The sequence below is a fragment of the Zingiber officinale genome, chromosome 2A, assembly GCF_018446385.1.
Source record: "Zingiber officinale cultivar Zhangliang chromosome 2A, Zo_v1.1, whole genome shotgun sequence".
Classification (NCBI taxonomy): Eukaryota; Viridiplantae; Streptophyta; class Magnoliopsida; order Zingiberales; family Zingiberaceae; genus Zingiber; species Zingiber officinale.
In genome coordinates, this window is record NC_055988.1 from 127443288 (window position 1) to 127470714 (window position 27427).

Consider the following 27427-nt stretch of genomic DNA (forward strand, 5'->3'; position numbering starts at 1 on the left):
CAGCCACAGTTCAGCAACCACCACCTGTGACACCGGGGGTTGCCTCTTCAAAGGAATCAAGTTTCTTGGCCGTGCCCTTTTCCAGCAAGTAGTGTCTCTTAGTGTCTCTCGATTTCTGGCATTGCCAACATGATGGCACGCATCCGGATATTCATTTCGTCAACCTTTTCAATCAAAGCATCGTTGGTGAACATGCCACTCAAGACACATGTAATTGTCCTCCAGCTTTCCAGTATTGGCAAGACTATGATTAAGGCGGAGGCAATAGAACCCCAGGCGACGGCAATGATTGCCCAAAATGTGAAGTAACCAAAGCTGAACTTTCCTACACAAGATAGAAATAATATTGAACAGACAATATACTTACATCAAATAGATTTTTAACACGAATGACAAGTACTTTGTGTTCATTGTAAAGGATCGTCAATAATATTAATGAAACTCAAAACACAAAACTGTATGACTTGAATCAAGGAACTAACCATTACTAAACATCACCAAAAGGAATTGTATAATAAGAACTAATATTTTCAACAAAAAAAATCCAATTGAATTGAGAAATTTGTTTATATATGGAAGGAAACAATCCGAGCAGTTTAGCATATACCTACATAATACATGTAGCATTTCTAACTAAGGCAGTTAATTTGAGGTGTACCAAATTCCTGCTACATAAGCAATCTTGCACTGTAACAAAAGATCGAGAGGTACCTACAGAAGAAGAGGTACCATGTTTTTCCTATTTGTTCAAGAGGTACCATGTTTTTCCTTTCGATGCCCGTGCTGTTCGCCTGTATTCAGAATATGCCCACATGTAAACATCATGTCACCTATAAACTTGATATGTGAATATTGGTAATAAAAAATGAGACTCACCGTGGTGTGGAGCTGATGTACCAGGATACTCAAAGAGTGGATATCCAGAAGGTGGATAACCAACTGGGGGATATCCCCAAGGTGGATAACCAACTGGAGGATATCTGAAAGGTGGATATCCAGATGCGGGATATCCTGACGGTGGATATCCAGTAGGTGGATGTCCTGGAGGAAAAAATCTGGCAGGCGATATCCAACAGGTGGTATCCAGCGAGTGGTATCCTGTAGGTGGATATCTTCGCTGCAAAGAATATAACTATGTGAGAAGTAGAGAGTAGGCAAAGCAATAATAAGCAGATTAGGCAAGACAATAATACTCATGATGTATTGTAATAAACACATAATGTAAATGTCAAACTATCATAATAAAATATGATAGCAGGTGGTATTCATCTTACTTGTTCTTCGTTTAATCTGTTGTCCAAAGCTGAGATAGCAGTCTGAAATTTTGAAGTTGAGGAAGTCACCTGATAATAATCACTAACAAAGTTAGCCTGAGATAGTTGCCTGAATTTATTAATAAATATTTAATTTTGGAATGTTAAAAAATAAGTAAACCTGAGATAGTTGTGTTGGCAAAAGTGGTGGAAATTCATCTTCTATATTGGGATCTTCTATACCCTATTAAAAAAATAAAATTATTTAATTCTATATGCTTTTTAAATGTAACATCAAACAAAAAAAATCTAATATTAGTAAGAATGAAACCTGAACAATTGTTGGAGTTTGGTTAGTTTTGCTTGCCCCTTTCTTTTTTCTAGAAATTTGTTCTATGCCTCTTTTCAACCTCTTGCCTGAAACTGTTTTCTTCTTAGGTTTAATTCCTTTGACTGTAAGATCGTTTCCTTCGCCAATTTGATACTCTGTTTCATTCAAATTTCTTGTTGTGTCATCTAGAGATTGAACCAACTGACTAGCTTCTTGGCTAAGATTTGATTGATGCACAATTGATTCATTAACTTGTAATTTTTCATCAACCATCTTACATAAGCTCAACATAGCATTTTTAACAACCATGTGGGTGTCATCCCTTTCTGCTACTTTGGTAACCAATTGAACAGATAATCCACACAAATCTCTATATCGCATATTGTGAAGAATTTTTGGATCCAAACTATCTTTGTTCACAATTGTATCATTACCTTCAAAGTATCCACCTTTTGCATTTCTTGTCCATCTTTTCAAAATATACTCATTTGGGATCTTCATAATATTTTTCATAGAAAATATTCGCAAAATATGAGAACATAAAATCCCAGCAAATTCATATTTTCTACAGCTGCATTGAATTTTTTCAGAAGATGAATAGAGTGTGACTATATGATGGTGCTTCATTTTGTGCGAAGTAACTTTGTATGTTGCATGTGGTCCAACAATCTCACAAATTTCTACAATAGAATCATGAGATTTATACCATTCTTTTTCAAAACACTTGAATGCCTCAGGAGTATAAGTATAACTAGCATGTTTTAATATTCAACCGGATACAATAAACATGGAACACTTGAATTGGATCTAAAATATGCTTTTAACTCTTCATATCGACGATCCTGAAGCAATCTTTCGAAGTGATTGAAAAACTCTAAAAACTTATGCTGATAAGTGACATACCTTTTCAAAATGCTATTCATGCTCTCACTTCTTTGGGTTGTAGTCATATCCGCACAAAATATTTGTCTTCCATATACTAACGCCCATTTTTCCTTTATGCTAAACAAACGTCTCAACCAATCATTATCTTCAAGTGCATACTTAGTCAACATCAAGTTCCAAGTAGAAAGAAAGTCTTCCTCTTCATCAAAATCATATATACAAGAGGCAAAATCTTTAGCAAACTCTTTGAATTGAGAAAAAACTCCACTGAAATGTATTGCGGCATTTTGATAAATGTGCCAAATGCATAAACGATGATGTGTTTCAGGCCATCTGGAAGCTAAAGCCTTTGCCATTGCAGCATCTTGATCTGTAAGAATAGTTGTTGGTTTTTTCTCAGACATAGCTTTAGTGAAGGTATCAAACAACCATTCAAATGACAAAGTAGTTTCATCATATAATAAAGCTGCACCAAAAATTATGGATTGCTTATGATGATTAACACCCACGAACAATGCAATTGGACGACCTTCATTGTTCTTCCTATAGGTTGTGTCAAAACAAACATCTCCAAAATTGCCATAATCAGCTCTCATCTTAGCATCAGATCAAAAAATGTTTGTGATCAAATCATCTTCATCAACTTGAATAGCATTAAAAAAATTTGGATCATCACATTGCATTTTCTGCAAATATTCTAGAACACCTCCTGTATCCCCCACTCTCATATTTCTTGTTCTTTTAGATCGCAAGTAGTTCTTATAGTCTTCAGGAATAAACCCTAAATTCTCCCTCCCACCTGCTTGTCTCATCATAAGATCATGAGATGCTTTTGGGGGGATTCCCACCTCACTTGCCATCTCAATTTGTATCGCTGCAGAAGAAGATATGTTCCTATGACATCTGTAGAGATGTGTTTTGTTTGGGCTTGAAAGATAATGATTATGCTCTTTAATGAAGTTCACCACACAAAACTTGTCATTATTTCGACAACTAATCCTCAGTTTAGCATCATAACCAAATCTTGTCTCAGCACGACTTTGCTTCACATAAATATCTCGTTTGTCCTTTCCCCTTTTTCCTTGTGCACTACAACAAAACGTCCTGTCAATTAATCTGCCCGAATTATCATTATGGGTTCTTGTCCTTCGTATGCCAAATCCAACTTGTTTAGCATATTTCAAATAAAAGTCATACGCTTCCTCTTCTGTTTGAAATTTCATACCAATTTTTGGCACCAATTCATCTGTGCTTAATGGGGGAAAATCTCTGTATCATCTTCATTGCCTTTAAAATTAATCAATTAATGCAAACAAATCAATTAACAATGCACATAGATAATCAAATTATGTAAAAAACGAAGTATATAAAGTTCAATATAACGCACTATGAATCTTATTACCTTCATCAGCCCTTTCTTCTATATTAACTTCATAATCACCACAACCTTGGTTTGCTTCAGAATACTCTTCAATTGACTCATCAAAATTCAACCTACGACAACTCGTAGATTCGCCCTCCATGACTTAACAAGAACACCTTTCAGAGGATACTTCTGATCTGTTCTACAATCAGTATTAAGTAATATCAGTTTTATTATTAACAAATAGCAATGAACAACTTTCTAGGAAACTTAACATGTGAAAAAATGTCATAGAAAAATCCTGAAAATGTGCAAGCACTTCAAGCTGATCCAGAACAATGGACCATATACTGTTAAGTGCTGTGCTTTCAGTAATCACAACAGGTTTCATTCACAGAGCGCGAGGCTGCGGCCAATTAGCAAAAAAATTCAAGATTTGAAGCAGTAATTTACCATTAGTTCAACTTAAAATTTTAGGTTCCAGTTTGCATGAGCAAGTAAGATAAACAGAGAAATAATGAGGTTTCCTACTCCAACATAAGGATCAAGCATGTCCTTAGATACAAAACCAATATCTAGGATTTTAGTAACATGGTTGAGCACAGGATTTTTCTGTGACATTTACAAAATTAGAAATGATAAGGAAGTTATTGAAACGTCAATGTAGCCACCCAAATATCAAGGCCAACTAAAATTCATAATTCGTTATGATGCAATCTTTGTTACCTCCGGGCGAAGAGGGCACACGGGGCAGCGGGCGCAGAGGGCGTAGAGGGAATCGGCAGAGAGCTAGGGTTCGCGAGGTCCTGCGGTCGTAGGGAGCTCAGTCTTCGGCTGGAGAAGCGAAGAGAGCTCCTTCGTCGGCTGGAGAAGCGAAGAGAGCTCCGTCGTCGGCTGGAGAAGAAGCGGAGAGGAGAAGCGGGCTTTTTCGGCGGGCTTTTTCAGCAGACTGATCGTTAATGCCTACTAATTATCCTAATATTACAAAAATATAACATTAGTATTTACTATTTTTTATTAGGATTAATATGGATCGAAGTATATTGGACTTGTATAATTATTATATGTATTAGAAACGTTTTTATTTATTATTTTATTTTTTAAAAAAAAAAGAAAAAAAAATAAAAAAAGTTAATAAAACAAACATTAGTATCTTCCTGCTGGAATGCTGATCGGTCAGCAAGACCGATCAGCATTCCTGCTGATCGGTCTGCTGACCGATCAGCATTCTTGCTGATCGGTCAACAGACCGATCAGCAGGAAGCGATATGTGTGCGTTGGAGCTGGGTTTTATTACTGGAGCGGAGAAACGCACGTGCTTAGCGCGTGGGTTTTTTGTCGCATAGCGACGGGCGCAGAGGGCGCACGGGAGGTGGGCGCAGAGGATCTGGACTCTGCTTTTCCCCCCTCCCCTGACACCTTCACCACCCGGCCCCACTCATTTTTTGACCTTTATACCCCTGGCCTTTATTAACTGTCCGTGTTTTTTCTTTACAAAATTTTATTTCTTTTTAATCAGTTTTTTATCAAATTTTTTTTAACAGTTTTATTTTTTAATCAGTTTTTATCAATCTTATTCTTTTTAAATAATTTTTTATTATATATTTGTAATATTTTATTTATTTTTTAGTAGTAGATTTTCACATTTCACACATTCGCTCTCAGCTCCATCATATTATTTACCTTTATATTATGTTTTATTCCATTTATTTTTGTTTTTTTATTTTTTTATTAAGTATTTTTTCGACAAGAATATCATACTATTTTTATATTTGTAATATAAAATCGGATCCTATGTCCCCAATTTTCTCTCTCCCCGTGTTTCATTCGTCGCCTCCAGCTCGCTACCGACGGCTTCTGGTCGTCGCCCCGATCAGAACTATACCCTAGGGAAAATGTAAACCGAGGAGGATCGCCATCGACACGATCGACATCGGAATTTGACCGAATTTGAGCAGGGACTCAGATCGATGGTGAAGGAAAGTCTGCTCAAATCCGGCCAAATTTCGGCGCTGATCGCATCGATGCGATCCCACTGCGTTCACCTTCCCCTTAGGTTATAATTTTAATCGAGGCGGAGACCGAGGACCGTCGATGGTGCCGCCGACGGTGGGTTGAGGTAATGAGTGGGAACAGAGACAGGTGATATTGGAATAGAGGATTAGATCTTCTATAATTTTTTATTTTTTTAATAGTAAATTTCAGGGGTTATTATTTATAAAAAATTTAAAAGTAAAATATAGATAAAAAAATGAAAAAATAATAAATAAAATTTATTAAAAATTTAAAACTAAAGAAGTAAATAAAATTGGAAAAAAAATAAAGAAGTAAATAAAATTAGAAAAACATAACTTGTTATTTAAAGAAATCAGGGTTAAAAGGTAATTTAATAGGGGAAAGAGAGGGGGTGGGCTGTCAGAGGGGTGGGAAAAGCAATTTACTTTTTATAATTGAATCTTCTTAATCTAATATATGAAACTTATATTATTATTATAATATATATATAATAAATAATTTAAAATTTTAAAATATATAAATTACTATATTTTTATGTATTTAAATAAAAAATAAATTTATTTAACTTTTATTCTCACTAATGTTCAAGGTTTTGTTTTCATAACTAATTAATCAACATAAATAAGTTATTCATGTCTATTTCATTTACAATTCTACAACCCAACTCTCTCCTACTCTACCCTGCCACCCTAGCCCCCTGGAATTGCCTTCACTTAGACCCGACCCCGGGCCGGGTCTGGCCCGGACCCGGCCCGGGTCTGGCCCGGACCCGGCCCGGGCTCGTAACCGGGTTGACCGTTGACCGGCCCGTTCTTAGGGCGGTTCCGGTTCATTAGATGTAAACCCGGTGAACCGCCGGTTAACATTTTTTTTTTTAACGGCTTGAACCGCCGGTTGAACCGCCGGTTAACTGGCGGTTCCTAGTCGTTGAGGGGAGGGTTTTTAGGTATTTTTTCAACGGTTAGGATCATTTGACCGTTTTTGATCAATGGCTATGATTTAGTGTCGTTACCATCAAAACTCTATAAATAGAGCTCATTTCATCATTTTCACACACATCTTCTCTACTCTTAATCTCATTTTCGTATTCTCTTCTCGTTTCCGTTTCAATTACAATGGAAGGAGGCCGCGGAGGTGCATCATCTCGAGCTCGGAAGGAAAGCAAATAATGAATCCGCGGGAGGACCCCAACATTCAATCTACCGATGATGAGATCGAGCATCTTCCGAATCCGACACCCGAAACACAAGGAAGTACCGATGCAATTACTTCTAAGGTTCGGGAACTTCCTCCTCTAAAGTCTTCTATTTTTACTAAACATTTTGAGAAGGTCACTCTTCCGTCGGGAGAAATGCGTGCAAAATGTAAGCACTGCAATGCTTCCTACAAATTCCAAGCCGGCGGCGGCTATGGGTCGTTGAAACGACATGTAGAAATGAAGCACCCGACGGAATATGGACTCGACCGTTCTCAAACACAATTATCAAGATTTTCTTCAACTAGCGGTAGTACCGATTCCGGTTTATTTTTATATTCGAATAATAAATTAAGAGAATTATTAGCTAAATTTGTTTCCGTAGAACATCTTTCTTTTAGTTTTGGATCTAAATGCACATTTGAAGATTTTTGTAAAGAATCTCTTAATCCATGTGCTAAACGTGTTCCTAGGACTACACTTACTCGTACAATTAAAACATGAGTAAAACAAGGAAAAAAGAATTTAATTGATGAATTTAATAAATTAGATAATAAAGTTTCTTTATGTTCCGATATTTGGAGTGATCATTGGCAAACACATTCGTATATGGGTGTGACTTGCCATTGGATCGATAACTCTTGGAACCTCCAAAAAGATTATTAGCTTATAGAGTTTTGATGAATCACATAATGCTCATAATATCGCACAATTATTATGTTTAATTTTAGAAGAATATGGTTTAACTCATAAAATATTTTCAATATCATTAGATAATGCTAGTTCTAATACCGCTTGTATAGATGATCTAAAATTTGTTTGTCAACCTATTATTGGAGGTTTATTTTTCATATTCGTTGTGTATGCCATGTTTTAAATTTATGTGTTCAAGATGGTTTAAAAATTTTAGAAAGTTATATTAAACCAATTAGAATTGTAATTTCTTATTTATGGTCTCATCCATCTATAATGAAATAATGGGGTAGGTTTTGTAAAATTAATGGAATGAGACCTAAAAAATTTCCACGTGATGTACCAACACGTTGGAATTCAACATACCAATTATTACAAGATTCATTTCAATATAAAGAATTATTATGTTCATTTTTTGCACAAAACACTAATACTAATATATATTTATTTTCACAACAATGGAATATTTGTAGTAGTATTTGTGAAATTTTAAAAGTATTTAATGATGCAACCGAACAACTTTCCGGTGTTTATTATCCCACTGCTCAATTAGTTTTAGAAAATTTTTCTAATATAGTATTAGTTTTAAATGAACATATTAATAATGAATCTTTATCTCCTTGCATCTTAGCTATGAAAACTAAATGGGAAAAATATTTTTATTTAATTCCTGAAATTTATTTAATTACATTTGCTTTAGATCCTAGATTTAAATTAGAAGTTTTACAAGAAATGTTAACTTTATATTATGATGCTTTAATTCCAATTAAAGATTCTTCTTCCCCTGATCCAGCTAATATTATATATAATATTAGAATTTATTTATATGATATTTATAATCAATATTATGCAAAATATGGAACACAAATTAATATTTCTGAAATTCAACAAACTACTAGTAGTAATTTAAAACTTACAAAAGCACAACTCTTATTAAAAGAACGGACAAAACGTCCACGGGGATCCTCAAGTTCCACACAGGAACTTGAGAATTATTTTACGACTTCTTTTGATTTTAATGAAGCAGATAGCGAAAACTTCGATATCTTAAAGTGGTGGTCACAGAAGGCTCAAAGCTTTCCCGTTCTCTCCGTGATCGCAAAAGAAATTTTAGCTTGTCCAGTGTCAACTGTTGCTGTGGAGCAGACGTTCAGTGCCGGCGGCAACATATTAGATGAACGACGATCAACTTTGTCTCCCGACTCCTTGGAAGCCCAAGCATTACTGGACGATTGGACCAGAGCGGAGAAAAGAATCCAAGGAATGCAACTTTCAGATGACGAAGTTGAAGATTTTGATACTGAATGAACAAATACGACAGGAACAGGAAATGGAAGTGAATGAAAATGTAAAAGGATAAAAAATGTAAAAGAACTACGTGAGCTTTGATTCCCCTAAAGGGATACGTAGGCAACTTAAATAAGTGCAAGCCCTTTGTTTAATAAATTTTAATTTCTAATTTTTAATGTTTAATGTTTAATGTTTAATGTTTAATGTTTAATTTTTAATTTTTTTAACATATTAATTTTGAACCGTGACGAACCGTGAACCGAACCGTGAACCGGCGGTTCTGAACCGTGAACCGTAACCGTCTTGGGCGGTTAAGGTTAAGGGTCGACCTGCCTGGAACCGTCGAACCGGCGGTTCCGAACCGTCGAACCGTCGGTTCCGAACCGTGGTCAGGTCTACCTTCACTCCATGGACAAGCCCTAACATTGACCCTACACTCTTGCAAATTGTGACTCAAATGTCACCCATATTGATCTCTTTCACTAATCTCAATGACTCCCTCTAGGTCACCTCTCTATCAGTGAACCTTTGTTGTTATAGTAAAAGATGATTATGTTCATCCTAGGTATCCCTCGTAGTCCATCCATAGGTTATGTGAAAGAGAGTAAATTATGGGATTAGTTTATAATCAGCCGTTAAGTGACTAGGAAGTGACAGAAGTTTTACTAGTGAACTTTTGTGCTCTTTCGTGAATGTTGCTCTCTTCATCTCTCTTGTGAACCGTATCTATCTAATTCATTTACAACCATACAACCAAACCTCTTCTCCACCATTCATGTCCCTTCATATTGCTTTTACTCCATGGATGAATCCTTTATGCTTCTTTGCAAGCTTCAACTCTAGTGTCACCCCACCTTTTGACCTCTTTCACCAACCTCAATGTCTCCCTCTAGCAAATCTTTGTGCTACTCCTTACGCCTTTTTTATGAATCATAGTGCTACGCCCTTGGTCTCTCTTGCGAACCTTAGTCATCACCTCCTCCACCTCTCTTGCCAACCTTAGCTAGCCATCACCTTCTCCGGTCTTATCCGGCCAATTTGTCTATACCTTTGGACTAAGTTGATCCCATAAAAAAAGGGTTATCTAAGCCACTCCACTAGAAACAAATTATAAATAAGCAAAAATCAAAAGGACGTTTTTTTTTCAAAAATAATCAAAAAGCATTCCATCGAATATTTTATTCCCAAAATATCTCGTATTCAAGCGTTGTTAGCTGCTACAACGTATACAAATTAATTTTGTAGCTACTATAACGTGTTTAAGATTTAAAATTTATGATTTAGTTTGATTAATGTGAAATAGATAATTTTTTATGTTGTAGCAACAAAGTTGGCCCTGGCCAGGGCTATTAGGGATCCTACCCAGGGCCTAAAAGTACCAAGGGTCCATTCTTAATAATATTTTCTAAAATTAATTTTTTTTTCTCTTTTCCTCGCCGAAGCCCTAGCTCTCTCTCGCCCTCACGATTCTCCTCGTTGAAGCCTTGCCTCACCATGCCTTTCTCCCTCACTGTAACAACTACAAGCCTTCTCTCAAATGTGTCCTTCCTCAGTGAGACAACTCTCTCTCCCCACCCTCTCGTGAATCTAGGTTTTTTGGCCCTCTCTCGCTGCGCCCTCCCTCGACGCGATGAAGCTACTTGCAACAAAGCTCCCCACAATGTCGACCCTCGCCGCACCCTCCCTTGAGCCTCTCTCACTCGCCGCAACAAAGCTAGGGTTTTCCATGCCTCCTGGCTCCCTCTCTCGCCCTGACGAAGCTCCATTGTCGATAAACATAAATTTCAAATAGGAAAAACATTTAAAGGATAGAACTAGCTGAATTTTGATTTGCAAATTTTCTTTTTGAATTTAAACTTGTAGATCGAAAAGTTGCTTTCCCTGTTGATTTTCCCCATTGTGCCCTGCCCTCCCTTGTCGCGACGAAGCTCCCTTGTCGGTAAACATTCATGCTTTTTTATTTTCTTGTTAATTATGTTTTATTTCTATCATTCTGTATTATAATTCCTTCATATCTGCTTTTTCATGTTTATCATTTTTAAAAATTGCATAATTATGAACTATTTGCTTTCAGTTATATCAACTCAATGAACTCTTAAATCTTAAGGAGAAGGAAAGCACATCCACTTTTTGTCGATTTTCATCTAATCACTATTGTTTTAAGGTGTATTCATATTTTAATTTATTTAATAAAATTAATGTACTTTGTCTTTTAATTGAATCACATAACATAATGAAAAGCTTAGTTCGGATTTTAACTAATGAATCAAATACAAATAAAGATTTTGTTGAAAACAAAAATGATGAAAATGAAGAATTTATGAGAAACAAAAGTGATTAGAATGAGAAATTTGTAGAAAATGAGAATGAAAAGAATACATATTTTAATGATTTCGATGAAATTGAAATTGACATAACTGAAGATATTGATAATTATTGTGATGATGAGCATACAAATGAATATCAATGTTCGACCCCTAGATATGATTTGAACGTATTTGATTCAAGAATTTGGGATAATCTTGATACAAAAATGAGAGATTTACTCATGGAAAGAGGTCCTAAAAGAGAAAATATTCTCAAGTTTTCTTTAGATAAAGGATCTCAACTTTTTTTCTCATACTTACTATGTTCAAATGTTACCAAATGGTGAGACTCATGATCGAAAATGGTTAGTGTGCTCGAAGGAGTTGGATAAAGTTATGTATTTATTGTAAGTTGTTTAAAGTAATACACACCAAAAGTAATTTAGCAAGAGAATGAGTTAATGACTGAAAACATTTATGTGATAAAATTAAACAACATAAAAATAGTGTTGAACACCTCACTGATCCGAGAGCTTTTGTTGAATTACAAATGAGATTAAAGAAAACATTGACAATTGATAAGGAAATGCAAAACAAATTAAAAAGGATACAAAACATTTGAAACATGGTATGCAAAGAATAGTTGTAGTTGTCAAATGTTTTGTTATACATAATTTAGCATTTCATGGTACATATGATAAAATTTATGAAGATGGTAATGGTAATTTTTTAGATTTACTTGAAATGATTGCAGATTTTGATCCAATAATACAAAAGCATTTTTTACTCATTCAAGATAAAAAGATTCATTATTATTATCTTACTCATAAAAATCAAAACGAGTTAATATCTATTCTAGCTTCTAAAGTCAAGAATACAATAATTAAAAAAGTAAAAGAGGTAAAATATTTTTTAATAATTCTTGATTGTATGTCAGATGCAAGTCACAAAGAACAAATGACTCTCATATTAAAATATATAGATGTTTTTGAGACTCCAATTAAAATAGAAGAGTACTTCTTAGAATTTAAAAATGTAGAAGATACAACTGGTTTATGTCTTTTTAATGAATTACAAGTTATTTTACAATTTTTAGAACTTGATATTGATAATGTGAGAGGGTAAGGTTATGATAATGGATCTAATATGAAAGGCAAAAATCAAGGTATGCAAAGGAGATTGGTTGACATTAATCCTAGATCATTTTATATGTCATGTGGTTCTCATTCTCTTAACTTAGTTGTTTGTTACAAGACAAATTCTTGGAGCATGTCAATGTATGTACACCGTGTTTTCTAATTCAAAAAAAGATTGAATGTTTTGCTTGAATATATTGATGGATTAACTTTAAAATTATTATTAACTACAAGATGGGAAAGCAATATTGAAATAGTCAAAGCAATACTATCTCAAACTTCCCATATCAGAGAAACTTTGTTCAAATTAGCAGAAATAAGTGAAGACAACAAATTAAGTAAAGATGCTGAAACTTTAGCATTTGGTGAACTTTCAAGTTTTGAATTTATATTAAGTCTATTTATTTGACATGATATTATATAAAATTAACTTAGTTAGCAAAAAATAATAGTAAGAGGATATGCATCTTGATGTTGCTATAAAATAATTGTATGATCTGGTTTCTTTTTAAAAAAAATATAGAGAAAATGGTTTGGTTTTTGTTATAATTGATGCAAAAAAAAACATAGCATCTGATATGGAAATTTAGCCGATATTTCCTACAAAATGTAAAATTTGAATAAAGAGATATTTTGATAAGATTGCTAACACTGAAAGGGATATATTTGAGTTCTTATATGATGTTACAAAATTAGTTTTATTGGATCATGATTGACGAGTTCTCATGTGAATCTTGAAAGTACTTCAATTAATGGTGACACTTTTGATATTGATGCAAAATATATATTTTTAGACCTACAAGTTTTGCAAGTAATGTTATTAAGTGAATCTTATGAAACAAATAAAAAATAATCTTCCATTCAAGTAGTGTTACCAATGGATATGTTTCCAAATGTGAAAATTGTTTATAGGTTATTATTGAAAATACCTGTGATAGTGACATCTGTCGAATTTTTTTTTAATTAAAATTAATAAAATCTTACTTACATATCACAATGACTCAAGATGGGCTAAATGGATTATCAATTTTATGCATTAAAAAAACTATTTTGGAAAACATTAAATATGATGCTATTATTGATAATTTTGCCTTTAAAAGTGCATCACGAAGACATTTTAAATGAGTTACCCCTATGTATTTTTTTAGGTTATATTCTATGATGGATGATGTAAAAGTTTCGTTTTGAAATAAGTAGTATTTTGAAGATAAAATTGGGACATGATTTATAGCTTTGCCCAGGGTCTTTAAACAACAAGGACCGACTCTGTGTAGCAATTACTAATAGATGTTACAAAGTATAATAATTACTTGGTAATTATTACACATCGATAGCTAAATTAATCCTAAATCCTAAAATATTGAATCTTAAATTTTAATATAAATACTTTTATATCAAAATACTTTTTATCAAGTTATTCAAAATTATTTAAATTTGATCAAAATAATTTAAAATAGTTATAGAAACTACTAAATAATTGTTACAACACTATAATAATATTGTATTAGGTATTACAAGGTGTAGCAACTATAAAATAACTTCTATATGTTGTAGTAGTTAGTTGTAGCTACTATAATAATATTAAAAATAAAAAATAATATTGTAATAATTATTCAGTAGCTTATATATATTATAGCAATTATTGATATCTACTTTAATATTGGATTAGGAAGATAAAATATTTGATGAGATGTTCTTTTGATTTTTTTTTAATTAAAAAGATGTCCATTTGATATTTCTTTTTAATTTGGAATGCCATTGGAGTTTTGCCCATTGAAAATCTGTATTTATTTTCGTTTAAATTAATGATTCCAACTCGTCTATTTTAACCTACCATGCTAAATTTTATGCGATGGATTATCTCGTTTGCCTTAATATCTAAAAGTAATATTCTAAACGGAATATTCTAAAATTTTATGCTTAAGTCTTTAAGATCAAATATTTACCTGAATAAATAAATTATAATAAAATAAAATATTCTTTATATATATATATATATAATTGTTCATCTTCTAGAATATGAGCCCACCACATCACCATATCCATAATTTGTAGAATCATAATTCTACGCAGAATCAATTTAGGGTTAGGATTTGATCGTAAAATCGTACGATCCAAAAATCCTTAAAATCTTATCATACATGATTAATAATTGAAAAAAATACCTAAAAACTCATTTACATATAAATAAATAACTATATATATATATATATATATATGCAATCATTTACACTCAACACCTCAAATTACATCAAATTTAAATTGACTTGTAATTCAACTATCATTCTCACATAGTAATAATATTTATATTTTCATCCTAAAATGAAAAAATATAAAATTTCTATTAACACAATAATAATAACACATTCAATGTCAAAAATATTTCAAATATGAACGCTGTAAATAATCTTCTAAAGACTGGTCACACAATACTAGACAATAAACATCTAAAAACTCATTATTTTAGAGAAAAAAATGACAGAATATTATTGATAAAAACTAACTCAAAAATAATTAAACATATGTTTAAATAATTTAAAACCCTAATAAGATGAAAAAAATAAAAATAAAAAATAAAATTTTCTAGACATCCGAAAAAGATTTAAATGGTATTTTTTGGGTTTAAAATAACATGATTAAGGATAAACTTTGAAATTTATTAAAGATCTCTAAACGAGCTTTGATTTAATATATTATAGGTCATGTGATTCAATTTGAATCAAAAGTTATGACCTCTCAAAGTTTCCATCGATTCTGCTCCGATTCTACTTCGATCATGTTTCGATCCTATCGATTCTGTTCCGATCCTACCGATCCTACTGCGATCCTACTACGATCCTACTATAAAAAACGATTCTGCACAATCCTGGATCGATTTTGGATTTCCAGATTATAAGATCATACAATCCTACGATCCGGACCGTAATTTTACAAACTGATTCACATCCCAACGTCTCTCTCTCTTTATTTTTTTTTAATTTATTTTTTTTGGCCAATTTCTTTAAACAAAGCCCCTTCGTAATTCGACTGCTTCACTCTCTGTTTCCTCCGCCCTCCGGCCCGATGCAATCGCGAATCCACCCCGTCACCGCCTCCGGAGGATGCTGCCCTTCTTCCGTCCCTCCTTCTCCCTCTCGCGCCTCCGCTACCGCCGCCTCTTCCCCGTCAGCGCCCCCGCCGAGCCACCCGTCCGCGTGGTGGTCGGGAAGGAACGCCGCGTCTTCTTCGTCGATCGTTTCGTGCTCGAGCTAGCCCCCTTCCGGATCTTGATGCAGGCGGCCGGAAAAGGTCTCCGGCGCCGGACGAGATCCGTCTTTGTGGACGTCGACGCCATCCTCTTCGAGCACTTGCTGTGGCTGGCTTTCCACGAGCGCTCCGCCGCCTCCGCCCCCTTTTTGCAGCTCAATCTAATGGAGATTATAGAGTTCTATTCGGAGGAGGATTAGAGCAGCGTAGCAGATGAGACAAATCAAGAACATGATTTTTCACAAGGAGTTCGATTCTTCCAGGTGAGCATTCAATTTGAATGATAAAAGAGTTAATATCTTAATCCTTTTTTTAAAATTAAGTACCTTTGTTTTTAATTTTTTTTTTTGTTTGCATATAGTTGTATCAGATTTATCATTCTATTCATATAAAGTTGATATACAATCATTGCATATAGAAGATATTCTAAATTGAAAATTATAGGATTTCAACTTGACTAATCTGTTGAGATGTTTGAGTTAGGAGCTGAGAAAGTTGAGCTGCTGAGTTGTTCGTATTGATATGGTATGATAGTCGAGGCCTTGTATTTGACATAATTTTTTTAAAATAGATCGGTCTTCCGCCGATGATGCTTCAAAATTATATAAGTTATCTGTTTCCCAAGATATAATAATAAAACCACGTATAAAATCAAACACTGGTTGATTGTGATGAGCTAGTGTCCAAACACTATCACGAAGAACAATCTAGTGGGCGCACGTAAAGGGAACCGAGGTGGAATGTTTACGTGTTTATTTTTCTTCTGCTCATGGTTGAGCTTAGACCCGTGACAACATTTAATGACCGATTAATGACTATTTATTATCATTACTTGCAGAGCTCCAAACGTTGGCGTTTCACTCAGCTAGTTATGGATTTTTCATTAATCATTGATTAATACATCCGTTACACACTTAAATAGTTAGCAAAAATATTCATACAATAAAACATATGTTGATTCGTTTAGAAAAATTTTACTCCAATTAATCTGGCATTCGACGGATGCAAGTCGTACTCGCATACAAGTCAACTTGACTTAGTATAATTTGGACACCAGATTTGCATCCTTGTGTGGATGTCCATAAGAGAGTCTCTTCCCATAAATACACTCACAATTTCAATATTGGTGACACATTATAAATCAATTTTATTGTCATGAAACTACCAATGTGTAAGGATAAATATTTGGTTAAAACTGAATCAAGCTGAATACACTGAATCTGAATAAATCAATTTTTTTTAAATACCCAAACTAATTGAATTTCTCGATAAAAAGTAAATAAGCTGAATACCGGTAAGAGAGAGTCTCTTTCCATAAATACATTGACAATTTCAATGTTTATGACACATTATAAATCAACTTTATTGTCATGAAACTACCCATGTGTAGGAATGAATATTTAATTAAAACTGAATCAAATTGAGTACACTGAACCTGAATAAATCAATTTTTTAAATATCCAAACTGATTGAATTTCTCGATAAAAAAATAAATAAGTCGATCTGATAAATATTAATTAATTCAGTTTTCGACTGAATTAATTAAATTGGCCAAAATAATTTTAACCCCGCTATGAAATGGATTTTGTCTGATGTTTGTTTACATGTGAATCAAAATTGAGAAACAACCCTCGAGTAGCCAAAAAGAGATCTTAGGACAAGGACTTTATGTACCATTCATCTTACATTGTCTATTTTTTATAAGCTTTTATTAGTTACCTAGATCAAATGCACACATAGACTTGGTGCCAATCCAACACCTCTGCTTTGCCAAATAGACTTGAGTTAAATTCATTTAGATGCTACTAAATCATTTAATGATTCAATCTTAATTAGCATGATATTCTACTCCGTTTTAAAATTTAACACTTGGCTCGCATGCTTTCCACTAAAAGATCATTCAAATCATTTATCTGAAAAACAACTAAAAAAATTCTCAAGAGTCAAGATAGATGAAATTAGATCACGAACCCCACAAGAAACAATAACTTGAAGGGGACCAAAAGTACATGCGATAGGAAAAGGAAGGGCTAAGCAGTCAACATGAAGTAGTTGTAGGTTTGGCGAGACAACAACAAGAGGAGAGAGATGCGGAGTTGTAGGTTCGGCGAGACATCAACGGAAGGAGGATAGGCTGAGCAAGGCAGACCGATGGAGTAATAGATGATTGATGACAAGAGCAACGAAAGGAATCAAGTGGCGAGAGTCAAAGGCATGGACGACGAGAGAGGAGAATGTTGACGGAATTAGGAGCTCAAGGATTTTTGAGTTTGCATAGGATTTAAGTCCGGTTTGGATGAACAATTCAGTTATTTCAATTTAACCGAATAAGGAACTTGAAAACCAAAACCAAACCGATATAACTGAAATAACTAATTTTTTGAATTAACCGAGTCAAAATTAAAAAATAAATTGATTGGCTCGACCAGTTTATTTAATTTAATCGAATTTTTGTTCGCTCCTATCAATGTGGGACTAAAGACCTATACTCAGGGGAATCCTTCCTTTCCACGTTGATCATTTTTATTTTTTTTTTCCAACAAAATTATCATCTAACAAGAACATTAGAGAAAAACTTGAATAGTTTATGTACAACAAATTTCCATATGATAGAGAAAAAACAATTCATACAACTTCATCATCATCTGTGTCTAGTTCAAGACCTTCTGCAGCTAGAAGTTGAGCGATTACCCTTTTGTTGTCTTCCTCTGCCTTTTTCCGCATCAAATCTCTCTTCCTCAACACTAGTGTGTGTCTCTTCAGGGTGCTGGAGAAATACTCCATCGACGCCGTCTTTTCCCTGGCTAATATCTTCCTCTCTTCATCAGGATCAATCTGAAAAGCATTTGTTGTTCAAACAAAACCGACATTGTAGTGTGTTTCATCATAAACAAGTTGCTTGAATGTGAATTCTTGCAAAAACTGATCTGTTTTTTGTGAACCTTAGATCGGGAGAGCCTTCGCACTCGTTGGTTCATCTCGTGCCTCCGTTGTTCAGCCCAAGCAGAAATTGCCATATCTCCCCGTTGATCGAATGCTTTTCGCTTTTTCATTAGCCACTCCATCCATGCCTGAGAAGCCTGATAGGTGTGAACAATAAAATTGTCATCAGGCTAGAAGTAACAATATAATTCTTTTTCATTGACTCATCTTCATCAACAAAAAAAAAAAAAACAACTACAAAATCCAGTCCTCATTCTCCAAATTCACGAAATTGAACTTCATAGAGAGAATGACTTCCACTTATTCAGATAAATCTTCTTACGGTACTTCCATTAACAAGAATTGATGATAACACTCACTTTTGAATCAAGATTAGGACGGTCTAGTGTACATAACTCCCGTCAAGATAGAATCCTAAGGAAAGATCGGATCACATTAGGTCTATTGTATGTGACTCGAATCCATGATCATAAGGTCTCACGGTCAATCTCTAGAATGCTTTTATACCTCAATTGTTGCTTTGGGCCATAGCACACCTTCAATTCTTATTAGGGTTGTGAATGAACCAAGCGTTCGTGAACAAGCTTATTGTTCGTCTTGGTAAGAGCTTGTTTATATTCGTTCAATATACATAAGATTAATTAAACAAACAACCTTGAATAGCTCGTTAAGCTAAACAAACAAGCTTGAACACGTGTTCAGCTCGTTAACGTTCGTGAACAACGTTCGTGAACAATGTTCACGAACCATATTCATTAATAAAACTCTTTTCAATATGTTAAATAAATAATAAAATAAATAAATAAATAAATTTAAATTATCTAACTCAATAACTAATCAAACAACTAAAAGTTTCAAACAATCAAACAAGCTTGAATTGAGAGCTTGATAACATCTAAACGAACCAACCTCGAACCAAGCTCAAGCCAAGCTCGAATCAAGCTCAAGCCAAACTTAAATTGAGAGCTTGATAACATCTAAACGAACCAAGCTCAAGCCAAGCTTCAAACAAGCTCAAACCCATAAAAAATAAACCAAGCCAAGCTTGAACACTCATTTCAAAAGCTTGGTTCATTTTAAGCTCGGCTCGGCTCGGCTTGGTTACCTTATCAAACAAGCTTGAACACCCCAAAGCTCGGCTCGTCTCGGCTTGTTTACAGCCCTAATTCTTATAGTGGCCATGTTTCTCTCACAATTCAACTTTACTATGACAGTTTCATGGTTCATTTTGTTAACTTTTGATGGTTAAAACAGTCGTCAATGATCTTCGCATAACTAATAACACATTAACTGTGCAATGCACACCTTCATAGGATTGGCCCGGTGATCTTTGTCATATTGCCTTCTTTTTCCTTCATCTATTAGAAGTTCATAAGCAGCTTGGATTTTGATAAATCGAGCTTCAGCTGTTTCTCCTCGCTCAAGGGTTCCTCTTCCATCATAGACTTTAGAAGAGAAGAGAAATATTTAAAAATGAGGAGAAAAGTTAAGACAAAATACTAATATTATCTAGCTTCATATCGATAAGAAAAAGATTGCAACAAGTCAGGAAATTCAAACAAGATTCTGGAGGTTCCATACTGTTTATCATCTCATTTGTAAATGATAGAGGTGAGAGGGATACCATCTGGGTGATAGAACTTGGCCAATCTTCTGTAAGCAGCCTTTACGTTCTCTTCATCAGCATCCCTTTCCAGCTCTTCAAGTTGACAAGATATCCACCATCAGAAACATACAAAATCCATGATGAAATAATCTAAGAAAGCATCTGAATGTTTAGAAATCCAAATATCACTAGAATCGTTTGGATTAGTGTTGCAAACAAATCGAATCAAGCTGAATAGGATAAAAATATTAATATTCAAATCTGAGCGCTCAAACAATAAGTGGGATATTTGAATTCAATTAGAAGTTTGGCTCGAGTTTGGTTTGAAATGAAATTTGTTAAAAGAAGAATTGAATATTCAATTCAATTATTAAATCATTCATTCTACAATTTCAGAGATCTTTGGAAAAACTGATTAATCAAACGAGAATAAAAGAGCTCCATTCTATATGTCAATACTGTCAACAATATTTATGGTAAGAGGAAAATCCATCGACATTAAAAATTGTGAGGGTTCAAGTCCTTATATCCATCCGCGATTCAATTCAAACAAAATTCACTATTTTCTCATTCACTCTGCCCTTCATTCCAGCAAAATTGAACTATAATTTGAAATGACTCAAATTCGAGTTCGGTTTTAGTTATTAGAACTTAATTTAAGCAAATTCAAACCAAAGCTGTGTACAGCGGAACAAAATTTGACAAACAATTGAATAAAATATTATGGATTGACTAAAAAATTATCGAATATATTCGAATGAGCCTCAAATTTGATTATTTTGAATACAAATCAATCATTTTTTCAAGCTAGCTGGATTCATTTGCACCCCTAGGTTTGGAGAAAATTACCGAGGGTTTCGTATGGAGATTTTTCCGATTTCCAGTCAGAGACCCTGGTGAGCGTCCGCCTGGAGCTGCCGCGCGACCCCATCCTGGCGTGGTCCTCGAGCACGAACGGCGACGAAGCATGGCAGGGTGTCAGGATCCGGAGATCAGACTTCCGGGCGGGGGCGGAGGGAGAGAATGCGAGGCCTCCTTGGCCTCTGTAGCTGTAGATCGAGGTGATGGCGGCGTAGGGGCGGCAGATCGCCCTCAGATCGCTCATCGTGAAAGCAGGGGAAAAGAGAGAGAGGGAGAACTGAGGATCAAATTCCGAACTAGGGTTTAACAACACCTCGACGTGCGGAAGTCCGAACTAGGGTTTCGATTTGTGGTAAGAATCGGGAGAGAAGTCGTTGCTTCCGGAGCTCGGAAGAGGTTGGGAGATTCGTGACGGAAACGTCTTTCCGGAAAAAAATGCAGGAGGGCGGCTTGTTGCGTGTGCCACCAAATCACTCGACCTAAAGACTGTTCGATTTTTTGTTTGTTCTTGCTGGTTACTCTACTGTAAGACAAAACGGTCAATTGCTCATAGGTTCGGATTATAGGATTGTCTGTAAATTTCCTTTTTTGGTTTTTTTTTTTGTTGTTGTTTATGATATAGTAAAATATTGATGCCCAGACCAATTGGATTCCTGACTACGAGCCTAATATGTAATATTTTCTTTAATGACTAAGATGTTTGATTGCTCGGCCACCCTCCTCTTGTGTAAGGATTATAAAAAATAATTTAAATGGGGAGTGTAATAAAAGGATACTGTACTTCTGGGTTGATTATCACGTGCGCTTCCCGATTTACTCTGATGGTCGATGAAAAATTTCCGTGAGACCGGATCGATCATCCCAGAAATAGTCAATAAGGTTAACTGGGATTATCTTTTTTATTTTTATTATTATTATTATTAAAAATAATCTCTTTGAGATGAATTAATGGAGGTGTTGGGTAAATATAATCGTCTTTGATTATAAAAAATAAAATAAAATATTAATCAAATCAAATTAATCGATTTCAATCGGAAATTAAGATTTAAAATATTGATTTAATCGATCAAATTGAATAGAAGATTATGGATGGATTGTTATGTTTTATTAGTTGATGATGCCAAATAGATTCAAAATATTTAGTATTATTGGTAGACCCGGTTATCTATTATCAATAATTAATGATGAAAAATAATTAATAGGATAAAAAGGAAATAATTAATTTTTTAAAATTAATTTGATTTATTTAATTTTCATTCAAATATGATCAATTTGATTAGTTCAAACAAAATTTAATTTAATTTGTTTGATTTTAATCTAATTGCTCATCTTTTGATTATCATCTTGCAATTACCTATTTGATAAGTACAATTATCTATTTTCTCCAAACGGGATCCTCTGGTCCCATCTATCCTGGTCCATCAGACCAGGGACAGTGATTAGAGGGATTCAATGGTCTACATCTGCTAAACAGATGAGGACCAGAGTTTGATCTGCTAAAAGTGGAACAGAGAATCCCTACCTAAATTTTGCTCGATTATTAAAATTTACTCCCTTGGTTGATAATAAGGGGTGGTGTAAGAGTTACCCTTTGTTACCCTATTTATAATAAATTTAATTAGTCTTATTAACTAGTCCTAAGGGTGATCGACCTAGTCCCATAGAATTTTTCTATTGCTCATTAAGGTAAATCGGGGAGCGCACTCAGTGGGCAGTCCAGGAGTTCAGTATCCTTTGATTGCACTCCCCATTTGGAGTAAAAATTCTTACAAATATGTCATAGCTGTAAATCAAACCATAGATGCCTGAGTAATAACCTGAATATCCTACCGCGACGCCATAATCAATTAAGAGAATGCCTAGGACCATTATTAATTAAAGATACAGTAACTTTTTGAATTGACCAAAAGACGTATCATATTTTGATAATTACTAAAAGTCATATTAATTTATCTAGTCATCCCGTTCTACCCCTCCTGCCAACTATATGCAATCTCAATATCTCTCCCTCTCTCTTTGTCTCTCTCCACTCCTGCAAAACAAATCTCTCTCTCTCTCCCTTTTTCTCACCTATAGATTTTTACTTAAGTTGAATTTATTTGTTTTAAAACCTCTAGACCTCCATTAGAGGAGATAAAAAAAAATAGTGGAGGACATATTTAGATTTCTTGAAACTAGGGGTGCAAATGAGTTAAGCCGCTCGTGAGCGGCTCGATCAAAGCTTGACTCGAGCTCGAATTTGACCGAGCTCGAGCCAGCTCGTTTAACATTTGAGCCGAGTTCGAGCTCATTTAACACTGGATAGAGGGATCATCGAGCCTTGTCAAGCCAGATTAATTTAATATTTTAATAATTAAAATTATTATTACTTTTAAAATGAAGAATAAGTTAAGGAGGAGTTTGTAGCTAGAGCATGTCATTTGGTGTATTTGAGGTCTATGGTTCAAATCCCTACTTGAACAGGCTTTTAATTTACTTTTCCAAGTCAAGCTCAAACTCACAAGCTCGATCGAGCTCGAACTCAAGTCAAGCCTATGTAGTTTTCTCGAGATCGAGCTCGAGCTGGCATGAGCTCGAGCTCGGCTCGATTCGATTATAGCCCTACTTGAAACCTCAAAAATCCGTAAAACCTGGAATTGGTGCAATTTGAAGCTTCTAAGTCAATTAAGGATTTTATTGGTGCAGATAGCACCAGATAATCTAGTAGGTCAAGTTGACTGGATACTAGACAAGACAAAAGTCCTAATGGACATTAGGTAAAGGGAAAGCCAATGGACATTAGGTTAAGGGCAAGCCTTAATTGCAACTAGACAAAGAAGTCCTGGTCGAGTGGATTGGGCAGAAGACTTAGTATATCGAGGGCGTCAAGCAGAAGTCTTAGGGGTCGAGAACACTAGGCAGGAAGCCCTAAGGGTAGAGGACACCAGACAGAAGTCTAGACGGGTCGAGGATCAGACGTATTCTCGAAGATACGGTAGGATGAGGTGGTAGCTTCTAAATGGCCTGAGCACGTCATTTTCTAGGCATCTGGAAGGGATCCAGACGCCTAAGTTAGGATAAGTTTTGAAGAATATAGTTTCACCGAGCCACATCACGTCAGTCTTGATTGAGGAGCCTAGAAGGGATCTAGACGCCTGAAAAGGGCTATAAAAGAAAGTTTTGACTAACACCTAAATTATTATTTTCCCTACAACTTCCATGCTCACGTACTGCTTTGAAACCTTCATTATGATGCCCAAACATTGCTCCGACAACCAACACCAAAGTTGTTACTCATTTAAGTGGTCGATAACATTTGTATTTGCATTGTATTCGAAATACTTTTGTTATCATCATGCTTTTAGTGAATTGCCAATGAAAGTGATCAATGATTGTAAGCCTCAGACTAGCAGTCACCAAGCTCTAAACTAAGTAAAAAGAAGGGTATTAGCCTTGTGTTGGTGCGGGAAGCATCCGACGATCGAACCCAAGTTTTGATAATGGCAAAGGGTTCAAAGTTAAGTCTTGTTGTTATCTAACATGTTGAATGAGTGTTTCAGGAAAGTCCTAACTGCGGTTAGGCAGGTGAAACCCCTAGGGGGTGGTAACCCTAGGTCCTAGGGGGTGGTAACCCTAGGTGGAGAAAAGTCCTAGCTGCGGTTAGACAAAGGGAAAACCCTAGGGGGTGGTAACCCTATGCGGAAAGTCTTGGCAGGTCGATGGCTTCAGGCAAAAGTCCTAGGGGGTGGTAACCCTAGGTGGAAAGTCCTGGTATCGCGAAGCAGGTGAAAGACTGGACTAGCCGGGAAGCGGATGTCCAGCAGAAAAAAAGTCCAGTCGATCTGGAGGATCGCACTGGCAGCAGGTAAATCTCCTGAGTGGAGTAGGTGAGGACGCGTTCCCCGTAGAGGGAACAGTAGGCGTCGGGTCGACCTAGGATTTCCGGACGAAAATCCGAAGTCAGACCCAGACAGTCCGGAGACTGTCATTACTCTATTATCATATTTTCTGTTGTATTGTGCTAACTTTGGTGTTGCAGGATATTGTTTGGGACTAACATGTCTTGTAGGTACAAAATAATTAAGTTTTCCCTCGGATGAACAGTGTCCGAGGCGCTTCCATGGAGCTTGGAGGCGCCTCGGGTACAAAGCATGAGCTGGCTGTGAAGCACCCATGGAGGCGCCTTGAAGGAGGTATAAGGCGTCTTGGAAGGCACCTTGAATAGGGCATAAGGCGCCTTGAAGAGATGAACTTCTACCAGTTCAAGTTTGATCCACGCGGGAGACTCGGCAACATGGAGGCGCCTTCGGAGGCTTCCAAGGCGCCTTGAACACCCTTTATAAGGGGGTTTCGAGCAGCACCTTTATTAAACAACAAGATCCAAGCGATTCTTCTGCATTCAACGGCTAACGAACTCATTCCGAAGTGCTGCTGCGACATTCCGACGACCCAGAGCTCCGTAACTTGTGATTTCAATATTGTTGTCAGTATAATCATAGTTCTTTTTACTGTACTTATTTGCAATACTTGTACTCTATTCGAAATTATAGTTGTTGCCCACGGAAAGCGATCAATGATCGCGGGCCTTCGAGTAGGAGTCACCTTAGGCTCCGAACGAAGTAATTCCTTGTGTCTCTGTGTTTGATTGTTTTTATTCCGCTGCTTATTACTCCGATAGTTTTGCGATTCGAAAAATGAAATAGCCGCGAGCACTATTCACCCCCCCCTCTAGCGCGTCTCGATCCAACACCTTGTACATGTTCTCTTTACTTTATTCTCCGCTGAGTTATCTCTCGAGTTTCTTCAAAAACGTGAAAAGTGACATGCATTATTCACCTCCTCTAGCCTTTTTTTCGATCTTACAATTAGTATCAGAGTGAAGTCGCTTTGAATTAATGAAACCATCATTCGAGCAAAATTGGTTGAAATTGAGTTTGAGTTTTTTTTATTTTTGAGTTTTTCTCTTTGATTCAAAATTGGTGCAATCACCTCTTCTGACAAATCTTTTAGTTTTTTTCTAATTGCTCAAAATTTGTGCAACACCACTCAACATATTTTTCATCTTATTTCTTTTCTCCCACACTACCAATCCAAGACTTAGTCTTGAGATATTTTTTTTCTCGTTTATTTTTGTGTGTGCAAGATTTGATTTGATGACCTATCAAGATTGCTACAATACTATCCACCCACCTCTTTTCTTAGACGAGAACTTCAGCTACTAGAAGGATCGAATGGAGTACTACTTAAAGACTCAAGGAGAAATGTAGATCATGATCCAGACTGGATTCACGCTCCTCGCCATCAAAGGAGTAACACTCACTTGTGACAAATGGGGCAATGTCACTAAGAGACAAATTGAGTTTGATGCTAATGCAACTCAAACCATGCAATGCAACCTGACCAAAGAAGAATTGAACTAAGTCAGACCCTTCAAAAGCACCAAGGATATATAGGAGAAGTTGATCGTGATATACGAAGGGACCTTCGACATGAAGGTAAGTGTGATTTATATTTAAATAAACTATAATATCAAAATATAGGACGGAGAATCATATGAGGTTGAACAAGCTCAAGCGAGCTTTCTAGCACTACTTGTGGGGGAACAAGTAGCTGAGATGGAGTCCGAGCCTGAATCCAGATCCAAATTCGAAGCTGAGTCTAAGACAAGCCACGGATCCATATCAATTTCAAACGATCTAAATAATGAGGTATACTCTCTTTTAGTAAAAAAAAGTATACAATATGATTCACTATTTAATGCAAAATTAACTAAATTAAATGTCAGGGTTAAGTCACTGTATAAGGAGATAAAGCTCTTAAGGAGGAGATTAATACAAGTTCTTTGACCGAACAAGTTCAAAGTGGAACTTCGACTCAAGTCCAACAACTTGAGGAAAAAATTTCCGTACTGAAAAGTCAAGTCAAAGAATTTAAAGAATTATTGGAACAGTTCATTTTAGGTTCCAAAAATTTTGATATGATACTTGGAAAATAAAAGGTTGTACACAATCAATTCGGACTAGGATACAAAGCTAAAACTTGAATTAAATCGTACTTGTCAATTGTGAATTGTGTAAGGAAATATGTTGCTAAACACGCAAACGCGCAGCGGAAAAACATATTTCCTCTAGAAGATCCATGTGAAGGCAAAGAGAAATTCCTACATATACTAAGTTTTCTAACATAGCATGAGATTATACCTTTGTAGCGTGCTCACGGACTCTCGACAGCTTGGATTACAGCACGATCTCGCGTTCGCGCCTCTACGGTATCCACACCAACAAACATCGTTTGTCTCACAAACTCACAAAAGGAGAAAGGTTG

General features: G+C 35.4%; 2 protein-coding genes across 2 annotated transcripts; one reads left to right on the forward strand and one right to left on the reverse strand.

The window, feature by feature from the left end:
• The first annotated feature begins 15511 nt into the window (after positions 1-15511).
• LOC122040000 lies at positions 15512-16062 on the forward strand. Its single transcript, XM_042599391.1, has one exon. It carries the CDS (start codon positions 15570-15572, stop codon positions 15912-15914), a length of 345 nt encoding a protein of 114 aa, XP_042455325.1. The 5' UTR covers positions 15512-15569; the 3' UTR covers positions 15915-16062.
• A 2197-nt stretch (positions 16063-18259) lies between these two features.
• LOC122042272 (ER-phagy receptor 1-like) lies at positions 18260-21606 on the reverse strand. The gene is made up of 5 exons (XM_042602290.1): positions 21113-21606; positions 20282-20356; positions 19963-20102; positions 18657-18794; positions 18260-18549 (listed from the first exon to the last, which is right to left on the reverse strand). The coding sequence occupies exons 1-5, from the start codon at positions 21366-21368 to the stop codon at positions 18340-18342; spliced, it is 819 nt and encodes a 272-aa protein (XP_042458224.1). The 5' UTR covers positions 21369-21606; the 3' UTR covers positions 18260-18339.
• Between the last annotated feature and the right edge of the window lie 5821 nt (positions 21607-27427).

Coding starts and splice junctions, on each gene's coding strand:
- LOC122040000 (XM_042599391.1), top strand. CDS start 15,570: ATGCTGCCCTTCTTCCGTCCCTCCTTCTCCCTCTCGCGCCTCCGCTAC.
- LOC122042272 (XM_042602290.1), bottom strand. CDS start 21,368: ATGAGCGATCTGAGGGCGATCTGCCGCCCCTACGCCGCCATCACCTCG. Junction 18,795..19,962: donor ACCGGGCCAATCCTATGAAG/GTGTGCATTGCA, acceptor CACACCTATCAG/GCTTCTCAGGCATGGATGGA. Junction 18,550..18,656: donor GAAGGCTCTCCCGATCTAAG/GTTCACAAAAAA, acceptor AATGCTTTTCAG/ATTGATCCTGATGAAGAGAG.